Genomic DNA, 11,807 nt, shown 5'->3' with positions numbered 1-11,807 from the left:
ATTCATCCTTTTCAAGTGTGTATAGAACATATAATAACATAGACCATATTCTGTGCTTGAAAACAAACCTCAACAAATTTAAAAGGGTTTAAATCATACACAGTGTCTTGTCTGATCCACTGGAATCAAACTGGAAATCATAACAGAAGGATACCATAAAAATCTACAAATATTTGCAAACTAAACCACATACTTCTAAATTATCTATGGGTCAAAGAACAAATCTCAAATCTCTTTTAAAATTTTAAAACACACTGAACTGAATGAAAGTGAAAATACAACACAAAAAATTGTGAGACACACCTAAGGCTGGGCTAAGAGGGAACTTTATGGCACTAAATGCATAAATTAGAAAAGAGGAAGTCTCACATCAATAATCTAAACTCCCATCTCAAGAACCTAGAAAAAGAAGAGCAAAATAAACCATAACATAGAGCAAACAAAGCCAGCAGAAAGAAGGAAATTATAATAAAGGAGTATGAGGCAGCAGGGAAGTAGATATGGCTATAAAAGTAATATGTGGTAATAGAAATGTTTGCATTTTCATTATATCGATGTCAACAGTTTGGTTGTGATATTGTTCTATAGTATAGAACAATAGTTCTATAGTATTGTTCTATAGTATTGTTCTTTTGCAAGGCATTACCCGTGGAGGACACTGGATAAAGAGTATGTGGAATACCTCTGTATTATTTCTTACATTTCATGTGACTACAATTATCTCAAAATAAAGAGTTTAATTTTAAATACAAGCAACAAAATAAGAGTATTTTATAACACAAATATAAAAAGAATAATTATCCAGAATATACAAAAAATTTCAACAAATAAAATATTTAAAAGATGACAAAGTAGAAAAAAATGAGGAAAAGATTTGAAAAGGCACTCACAAAAGAGTAAAAGCTATATCAAATACTACAGTACACACACCAGATTGGTTATGCTGAAATAGTCTGACAATATCAAATGTTAGCAAAGACTGACTCAGCAATGTGAAACAGGTTGAGCAATGTGTATGAACTCCAACACTGGTGGGAGATTAAAGTGGTACAACTTCTTTGTAAAACTCTTAGGCATTATCTTAAAATATTGAAGAGATACATGCCCTATGATCTAATAATTCCACACCTAGGGTATCTTCTAGATAAGTGTGTGCTTGTGGGTACCAGGATAAATATACAACACTGTTCATAGCAGCATTACTTGTCATAGCCCCAAATAGCAGCTAACTTAAATGCTCAACAGAAGAACGAATAAACAATATCTGCACATTCATACAACTGATCAAAATAGAGCAAACAAAGTCAGATGACGCGACAGCACACACACCAGGCCTTTGGAATAGGATTTATAGGAGGAAACCAACAGCAGGTTTGGAAGTCCCCTGTTGCTCACTGCAATTTGGAGTCAGCACACAGGGATGAAAGGGGTCCTGGTCCTGGCATGAATATGGCTGTACAGTGTCTCCTAATCAACTCCCTCCTCTCTCACTGCCAATAAGGAAGGTTGTTTCTTCACAAAGGAAGAGATTTAAAACCATAGAGTGGCTGCCTGACAAGGGCTGTGGTCCAATAGACGCATGACATGGCAGAACCATGGCTTCTAGCCCCGTTCGCCACTTTATCATACATCAGGTAGGAGTGCACAGGCTGTTTCCTGACAAGGGGCAAAAGGACATGTCTTGATATGGTAGACAAGCATTAGAATTGCTTGTAGCTAGTTCCCATGGAGCTCAAAAGCCATGTCTTTTCTAGGAGGCCAGCCTGCAGAGAATCTTGGGGAAAGTTAGCCCTTATTTCTCAACCACTGAAGTTCTCCACCTCACCTCCAATCTCGGTGTGGCCTCTATGCATTATACCCCATTCAATCTGTAATATATACCATTTCAATCTATAGGCAACCCTGGAGAATGGTTAGTACAGTGACTAGGGCAGTGGTTCTCAAAGTTGAGCTGTTGGAACCACCTTGAGGGCGCATCTGCAGAATGCAGATCCACGGAGGTCTCTGAGAATTTGCAAGAGTTCTCAGATAACGCTAATGTTGCTGGTGCAGGTACCACACTTTGAAAATCTCTGGAGAAAGGAAAGCCATGAATAGTCCTTTCCTAAATCAGGGGCTAAGGGAGCTTAGACTCAGACAAGAAATGAGGTACCAGAGTTCTGACTGGGATACATTGGATAACTATAGTGCCTTTCCCCATATGCAGAATACAGATTATTCTACTTGCCACTAATCACGACCCATAAAAACAGGATGTGTTGATTAGGGCACAGACAGCCCTTTGGCTATAAGATTATGAAGATCAGTTCTGTGATCTAAATCCACCTGGTTAAAATAACAATAATAATAATAACAATAATAAATTAAAATAAAATCATCCTGGCTAAGGAATCCAGGCTAATCCACTCAGTGACTACAGTGGTCTCATAAGCTATAGCATAACTGGCAGATTTCCTACTGTCTTCAGCCACAATTACCCCCAACCAGGAATAAGACTATGTAATGTCTCCTAGCCCTCCCCGCCACTGCCAACTGGGAAGTTTTCTCCTTTACATCTCAGCCAGGTGGTGGCTATGGGTCTGAGAATCACAGAAAATATGAAACAGCTGGGTTATCACCTCAGGTTCTAGGTCATGGTCAATGCAGGGAAACAGGTGACAGCCATTTGACCACACAGGAAAATAGCCTAGGAAGGGCATATTATGCAGTCCATCGTTGTGTGTGTGTGTTTGTGTGTAAAGTTAACATCCATAGTTACAGGGCTTGAACAAAAACTAACCAAGACCTGTAGGATTGCTCCCAAGTCTTTCCCAATCACCAAGAATCTTGTCATCCCAGGAGGTTGGGAAAGAACTTAACATGGAACTTAAGTGTCCATTGTTCACAGTCAATTTCATAGGTAGGGAGTGGGTAGTATAATTCAATGGAGTAACATAGGTAACTGGGAGTAGATAAGTGTTAGGAAACACTGGAGTGCTTCAAGCTCCCTTTGCTGCATCAAGTAACTGATGACAGATTCAGCATTGTGACAGATTAGCAAAGGAGCCACTGTCAATAAGTGATGCACGGAAGAATGGGGTGGCCTGGGTGACAATCCTCTGGAAGGGATCCAAGTATAAGTTAGTATGTACTTCCTCCAAATGCCTCCCATGGTTTCAGGTATTCCCTTATTTCTGGTGAGAGGCTTCTTCTGAAAACATCTATAACTGGCCCAGCATAATCACCTTAACAGGAACCCAGGAGTAGCCCCATCACCACCAATCTCCTTGCTCCATGGTCCCATAGTAGTTGGACTGCATTTGCTTACACCCAGAGGTAAGGACACCTAGCACAATGCTAGGTGGCAAGGTTTACAATAATATCAAATGCAGGATAAAGATACTACTGTGACCTCAGTTGGATGGGCCACCACTACCCAGCCTCATGGCGTAGCAGTGCCTTCAGGTTGAATCTGCCCACTCTTAGTACAGGGTATTGTGCAGACTTCCCAACTACCAAAGAGAATCAGGGTTTAGGAAAAAGTGCAGAGGTGTAGAAAGGAACATCTAGGTTCAGGTCCATGTACTACTCCAGTTATTTCCCCATCCCCTAACTCCTGGGTCCCTAACAGATGGCTGAGAGCATATAGACCCTTGCAGGGTTTGCTGGGCAGAATTCTAAGATGGCCCTTCTACGGTCTGAATGTGTCCCTCTCCCCCAAGTTCATATGTTGGAATCCTCATGCCCAATGTGATGGTATTAGGAGGTGGGCCCTTTGGAGGTGCTTAGGTCACGAAGGTGGAGCCCTGATGAATGTGATTAGTGCTCTTATAAAAGAGACCCCATAGAGCTCCCTAGCCCCTTCCACTATGTGAGGACAGTCTGCAACCTAGAAGAGGGCCTTCACCAGGACCTGACCATACTGACACCATGATCTTAGATTTCCTAGCTTCCAGAACTGTGAGAGATAAATTTCTGTTGTTTATAAGCTACCCAGTCTGTGGTATTTTGTTATAGCAGCCCAAACAGACTAAGACAGTCCCCCAATATTCCCTGCCTTTGGTATACGTGTACCTTTTCCCAGTTGTTCAATCATACAGTAATATAGGTACTATAGTGAAGGGATTTTGCAGATGTAATTAAGTTCCCAAATCAGTTGACTTTTAGAGTGATTATCTAAATAAGGCTGACCTAATCATGTAAGCCCTTTAAAAGCAGTTTTCTCTGGCTAGTTGCCAAAGTGGATGTCAAAGAGCTATGTTCTAGCTGGTATAGAAGAAAGCAAACATTCATTTTATGAATTGCCTATGGGGGCCATGTGGCAAGAAACTTCAGGCAGCCTCTAGGAGCTGGATCCTCCACTGACAGCTAGCAAGAAAATGAGCACCTCAGGAACTTCCCTGGTGGTGCAGTGGTTAAGAATCCACCTGCTAATGCAGGGGACATGGGTTCGAGCCCCGGTCCAGGAAGATCCTACGTGCCGCGGAGCAACTAAGCCCATGCGCCACAACTACTGAGCCTGTGAGCCACAACTTCTGAGCCCGTGTGCCACAACAACTGAAGCCCATGCGCCTAGAGCCCCTGCTCCACAATAAGAGAAGCCACAGCAGTGAGAAGCCCATGCACCACAACAAAGAGTAGCCCCTGCTCGCTACAACTAGAGAAAGCCTGCACGCAGCAATGAAGACCCAATGCAGCCAAAATAAATAAATTAAAAAAAAAAATGAGGACCTCAGTTCTACAACTACAAGAAAATGAATTCTACCAACAACCAGTGAGCCTGGAAGATGACTCCAAGCCCCACATGAACTACAGCCCTGGCTAACACCTGGACTTTCACCCTGATACCTTGAACAGAAAAACCAGCTGGAACCAAGCAGAACACTGCGCCTCCCTCCCAAGTACAAATCCCCTCTATGTCTCCTGCCTCTTGTTTATAGAAAAGCTGAAGTCTCCAGGCCTTCCTGAGTCACAAAAGAGTAGGCTCAAGTAGCGAATGATTAGGACAATAGAATCACAGACTCAGTGTCTGATGCACATTCCTGAGTTGTTTTACAGACACTGTAACTGCCACCAGAGGGAAAAAGCTAACTGCATGATGATCAGACTGCAGCCATGACATGAACTGCTCCATCTTGAGCAATATTGAATCTATGGCTAGCACAATTCCAAGAACTGGCCTTAAGAGAATGGGATTAACACTATTGCTCATAATAATCTATATCCTTGTGGGCATCAAAATAATTTAGCTAGTTCTGCCTTTATATGTAAATGAGCAACTACAATGGTCAGCAAAGAGATGGTACAGACCCACGTCAACATCTTCCACTCTAAGAACATGACGTCCTATTTCAGCGTGAAGAAGTTACAGAAGACCGACCTTCACTCATAATCCCATAGAAATGGAACGATGTTCTGACAAGCGGGGATTTGTAAGCAGCTTTTGGCAGGAAAGAGCTCTTTGCAGGAAAAAGCTCTCCGCAGGAGGCACCCTTTTGTCTTGTCACTAACCTTAAACCAGGCACCCCCATGCTCTACTCATCTCTGGCCCTAGCACACTTTTCAAATCTTTTGATCACACAATACCTTGTATAATCTCTTGGTTCTTTCTGTAGATCAAAGAAGTAGAAATGAAGTAATTAACAGATGACCAGATCTCTTCCTTAGGTTCCCCTTCAGTAATATTGTGAACAAACTCTGTGAACAAGATAGCATCTAAAGAAAAACCACAAGAAGTCAACAAGCCAGCACACAAGCCTGCACAGTGTGGGAGGGCAACAACTCTGACCTCCATCTCAACGATGAACTGAGATTATGTCCTTTTTTCCCTTTAAAAACTTTCATGGCTAAGCAGAATCTTTGGAGATGGTTTTGGGGGGACAATGAATCCACCAGCTCCCCGGATTGCTGGCATTCTGATTAAAAGCAACTTTCCTTTCTACCAACATCTGTCTCTCTCTCTCGAGTATTGATTTTTGAGCAGCAACCAGATGGACCTGATTCGATAACACAGCCACATCATGCTCCAACTTCTAACCTATAGAAACTGTGAGATAATTTGTGTTGTTTTAAGCCACGATGTTTGTGGTAATTTGTTATGCAGTAATAGAAAACTAACACATAGGGGACAGATGTGTTCAGTACTCATAGAGAATTAGACAAGCAACGATTGTCTATGAGTAGAGTTTCAGAGTTCTGTTTCCACACTCTGCAGGCAAGGAAAGGCATGGAAATATGCAGTTAAGCTGCATGGACCTGAAGAATATTCCATTATATGAGTGGATGTCTAGATATACCAGTAGTAAATGTTACCAAACAAAAGTTTGAGTGTCAGACACACAGTAAGGCCAAACAAACCGAAACATCAGAGTCTGGAGCAGAGAAAGGCTTATTGCAGAGCCAAGCAAGGAGAACGGGTGGCTCGTGCTCAAAAACCCCGAACTCCCCAATGGGTTTTGGAGAAAAGTTTTTACAGGCAAAATTTGGGGTGAGGGCTGAAGGGTTGTGACTTCTTCTGATTGGTTGGTGGTAACAGGTTGATGTTCCAGGAATCTCGCGCTCAGCCTGAACCATCCTCCACCTGCATGGGGGCCTTAGTTCCTGCAGAAGAACTCAAAGATGTTGTTATGTATATCCCTTGAGGAGGAACCAGGATCCTGCTTTAACGGCTACATTACAGTTTCTTTTTTTTTTTTGGCTGCACTGCACAGCATGTGGGATCTTAGTTTCCCAGCCAGGGATCGAACCCACACCCCCTGCATTAGAAGTGTGGAGGCTTAACCACTGGACCGCCAAGGAAGTCCTACACTACAGTTTCTTGATTGTTCCTCCTTTGCTTCTGCATTTCCTTACTTCACTGATTAGAAACTGTTTAATCTGCTCTTTGGAACTCAGTAAGGTCTAGAAGGCTGAAGCCTTGATCCTGCAAATAAGAAAGGAGGGGACATGGAACTTCTTTTGTGCCCAGGTGGGCCCCATAGGGTCCTGCTCGGTTACATAAAGTCATCCCTCTAATGCTTAAATTGAGTGTTGGAAAGTTCACAGGACAGCCAACACTGGGGTTCTAAAACCCAACCAATCAGATAACTCTAAGATTCCAGAGGGGTAATTAACTAACAATTCCTCAGCCCTCATCAGACTAACCAGTTTACTTCTGCAATCTCAAAGTAAGGAGGTACAATCTTTGGGTCTTCATCATTCCTGTCTTCTGATGGGCCATACCATCATCTAACAGTCCTTCTACCTTATACATAAGCAATCCAATTGTACTTGTCCTTTCAGTAACTGCATGGAGGATCTCCTGTGCCTGTGTACTTTTTTTCATAAGACAATATCGGGAGTCACCAATCATCACTTTTGACCCCTTAATCTAAAAGCCATAACTACATAGCATTATAAGAGTTGTTGGTTCACTCAGTCCTTGCTGGAGTTACCTCCTTCACTTGGAGGTGGGGATGGGGAGTGTGATGGTTAATTCTGTCAACTTGTCTGGGCCATGGGAAGCCCATTATCTGGTTAAATGTTATTTCTGGGTGTGTCTTTGAGGGTGTATCCAGAAGAGTTTAGCATCTGAATTGATGGACCGGAATAAAGCAGATGGCCCTGCCCAATGTGGGCATCATCCAATTAGCTGATGGCCTGAATAGAACAAAAAGGGAGAGGAAGGCTGCTCTCTGCCTGACTATACAGCTGGGACATTGATCTTCTCCTACCCTCAGTGCTCCTGGTTTTCAGGCATCAGACTTGGACTAGAATCTACACCACAGCTCTCTGGCTGTCTGGCCTTCAGACTACACCACTGGCTTTCATGGGTCTCCAACTTGCAGATGCAGATCATGGGACTTCTCACCCTCCACAACTGCCTAAGCCAATACCTTATAATATACAAACATTTTTGGCCCATTTCTCTTAATTAAATTATATTTTAAAGTGTTAAGAATAAAGAATACACATTGAAGTATATAGTGGTAAAGGGGCAGCTTATCTGCAACTTAATCTCAAATGATTCTGGAAGGAAAAAAAATTTTTTTTCTTAACTTTCAAAATATCAAAATAAAAAATTAGAAAAGAAAGGAAGGGGAAAAGGAAGGAAAGAAACAAAGAAAGGCATACTCCAAGTAGAATATTTTCATCTCCTTTTATTGAAGGAAATAAAACTTGCGCTGCAGAGGCAGTGGTACCTCAGAGCATGACAAGGTAGCCACTGGGGCTGACATGACAAGCCATAATGCTGGCCAGGGGTCCTACCATAGTGGGAGGACCAAAACCACAAAGATAGCAGGAGGTAGCAAACATCCCCAACACCCAGTGCAGGCATTTCCATTTGCAGAGAGCTTGGCCATGCATTGTAAAAACAGGGTCCCCTCACAGCTGGCAGACTATCATCTCAGGCCAACAAATCCATCCAAAACTAACATGTAGTCTCAGATTTGGAGATGATCGTTCCCTTTGACCCAAAGATTCAGGCCATCAGAAGATCTGAGTTAATCTTTTAGCTCCTTATTGCTGATGGAAAAAGAGGCTGAGTTCTTGAAACATCACATAGGTATAGCTGGACAGGTGCTGATGCCCAGCCTTGTTCTAAAAGCAGCTAAATTTTTTTTCCTGACTTTTCACACTGCTCTCACCCAGCATGTGCCCTAGGAAACCTCTCAATGTTCTAAACAAGGACAGAATGAAGGCAGCAGCCTAGGGGGATTTAGGGAGTCAAAAGCTGCTACATAGCCAAGACCATTTCACAAGAAATAGCGTGGGGAACACTATTGGGTCAAGATCCTCCCAAACAGCTGCTAGAAGCATATACAAAGAAAAATGTGGTAGCTCTCCCTCCCATATCAGGATCAGCTGTGTGCCAAAGTCATGGTCCAGAAAAAAGAGCCATTTCATGTCCCTGGAAGAATATCAACCTCCATGGCATTCCTCAAGCTATTCGAATTTTCAAGTACAATAGTGTGTTTGGGCAGTTTTGAAATAGAAAAGCAAGCACTAAAGAAAAATCTCAACCGACTGCAAATTGATAATGTTATAAAGCCAAAAATTTATACAGTCAAGAACTGATTGGTGGGGGAAGGATTCTGCTATGTAGAAATAGGAGTCCAAGGGTTTATTCATATAAGCCCTCGAACATAAACCACCCTCACATCCACAGATTGGGAGCAAATTCCTTATTTTAAAATGGCCATCATCCGATTAGTCAACTGCAGTTCTCTTCAATGCTGGACACATGGTTTTCAAGGATCAAAGTCTTGAGAGCGCTAGATCAGGAAAGGCGAGGAGCAAGACAAGGAAGAGCATCCGAAATGAGCATTTATTTCACAGAAAGCTTGGCACAATGAGGCTGGGGTGACGTGGTTTTAGTGATTGTTCTTGGTTGCCTCCTTTGCTGCAGCAATCAGTGGAGTGAGGCTGGAGAGGGGCTTGGCAATCTTCAGGAACTGATGCTAAAGAGGAGAAAAAGAACAAAAGACACATGACAATTTACCATTCTTCCTCAGCAACCATTACAAGATGTTAAGGGCATCCATGTTTGCACAAGGTGCTGCCTGGAGAGCTTCAGATCATCATCCCCAAATTGAAGGACATCTTTAAAAGATAACATGTCATTCTGGAGAACTGTTTGGCAGTATCTACCTATAGCTAAATACACGTCTATCCTATATCCCAGTAATTCCACTTCTAGAAATATTTCCAAGAGAAATGAGCTTGTGAATCCACCAGAAGACACACACAAAAATGCTCATAGCAGTTTTACTTATGACAGTCATAAATGAAAAGAACCCAAATGTCCAAGATAATGGAAGAATGAATAATATTATATTTATATAATACCACACAAAAATTACAGAGCAATAGAAAAGAATAAATAATTGATACACTAACAGGATGAATCCCACAGACATTATGTTGCATGAAAGAAGCCAGACACAAGAGAGTTCATATCATATGATTCCATTTTATATTAGGTAAGACCAAACTATGGTGATAATCAGAATAATAATCAGCTCAGAGGGAAGGTTATTAATTGATCATGACCCAATGGTACATTGCAATACTGCATTTCAGGAGAATTGATCTAGGAATTTGTTGTTCTATCCTTGAATCTAGTAAGGCTAATTAACCCAGGAAGGACTTCAATGGCTTGGTTCTTTCCCAAACCACTTTCACTGGGCTGTACTTTGGGCCACACCCACAACTATTAAAGAAGACCATTTTGGAGAAAACACCATATGAAACCTATTTTTATGTTTTCAGTAAAAAACATTACAGAAAACGATTCTTTATGTGACTCAGAGCCTCTTAACTAAAAATGACTTTTCTTACATTTACTAGTGAAAAAGCTTTGTGTCTTGAGGATGCAGGATGTTTCTTCCATTTGATAAGAAACATAGGAACATATTTCATATTTCCTTTTCTGTCCTCGCTACCAGGAAACTAAGAACCAAATCTGATGTTTAAACAAAACTATTTAACTCAAATGATTAGCATATTTGATTCTTCTGCCATCCTCATAAGTCTCTTTTATTAATCATATTGTATATGTATACACACACACATACAGACATATTTACACATATTCTTTGCTGGAAGTGCTTCAACTTCTTTTTGGACAGAGATAGGATATAAAGAGGTACTGAGAACAAGAAGTTACTATTACTACAAAAAGATCTTGGCTAAATCATGAAGATATGAATTCAAACATAAAACCCTATGTATTTCTGTCCATATATATGTTTTCACAGGAGACAAAGATGTGAAGCTTTCATGATTTAAGACTCTGAAAGTCATGGTTTTGAATATTTACAATGTACAATAACAAATTAAAGAATCAGTGTTCTCAGATCACATGTTTATACAACTCCCCTCCCAGCTGAGAAAGCAGCATGATCCAACACCCAACTGGGAGGCCTCAATTTCCTTCTCTGTGGAATGAACAAAGCAGACGAGATAAGCCCTAAGGTCTTTCAAGTTTTAACACTCTGAGCCAAGCAGTGGCCAAGAGCATACACACTTGAGAGCCAAACAGACATAGGCTGAAATCCTGGATCCACTGCTTATCAGCTACATAATCATGGAAAAGTTACTAAACACTTGAAACCTCAGTTTCCTCACCTGTAGAAATGGGACTCTATTAACAAGACTCTATTAACTCACAAGGTTATTAAAAAGAATAGATGAAAAAATATATAAAGTGCTTAGTGCCTAGAATGTGGCAAAAATTCAACATAATGTATTTATTAGTAGTTATATTATTATATCAGGAAGGAAACTCTAGAAGGCATTCATCTTTCAATAACTATATTTTAATACCTAATTAACAATATCATCTTGAGGCTTAGAATAGTATTTGCACATTTCCCAAAGCTTAGGGTTTCCAGAACAAAACTCATATAAAAGGCAAAGGATCCTATATTATACTGCCTGTTATAAGGGGGTTTTATTCCCAAAGGATGCTAGAAACGAATGGGTTACACTTGGCAGAACTCAGATCTCATATCTAATAGATCAGTGCTCTGTAGTCAGTTACTCTGATTACAAAGAGGTGCTAAATATATTCCAGAGGGTAACATTTCAATGAAGATTTAAGCAATCCCATTTAATTCAACAAGTATTTTCTGAATACCTATATTTTATTGAAGTATAGCTGATGTACAATGTTATATAAGTTACAGGTGTACAATATAGTGATTCACAATTTTTTTAAACATCTTTATTGGAGTATAATTGCTTTACAATGGTGTGTTAATTTCTGTTGTATAACAAAATGAATCAGCTATACATATACATATGTCCCCATATCCCCTCCCTCTTGCGTCTGCCTCCCACCCTCC

The 11,807-nt window shown here is 40.9% G+C and overlaps 1 protein-coding gene across 10 annotated transcripts in view; it reads right to left on the bottom strand.

Annotated features, from left to right (window-relative positions):
- Positions 1 to 8,097: 8,097 nt before the first annotated feature.
- The window catches only part of PAK1 (p21 (RAC1) activated kinase 1), a 235,227-nt gene continuing 231,517 nt past the window's right edge, over positions 8,098 to 11,807 (bottom strand). For all 10 annotated transcript variants that reach the window (XM_082627866.1, XM_082627868.1, XM_082627871.1 and 7 more), the window contains one exon: positions 8,098 to 9,419. In XM_082627866.1, the coding sequence (XP_082483992.1) occupies positions 9,333 to 9,419 (87 nt within the window). In that variant the 3' untranslated portion in view covers positions 8,098 to 9,332. The remainder of the gene's footprint in view (positions 9,420 to 11,807) is intronic.

Source organism: Mesoplodon mirus, assembly GCF_964341445.2.
Source record: "Mesoplodon mirus genome assembly, chromosome: 7".
Taxonomy (NCBI): Eukaryota; Metazoa; Chordata; class Mammalia; order Artiodactyla; family Ziphiidae; genus Mesoplodon; species Mesoplodon mirus.
This window is presented reverse-complemented; position numbering and strand designations above follow the sequence as displayed.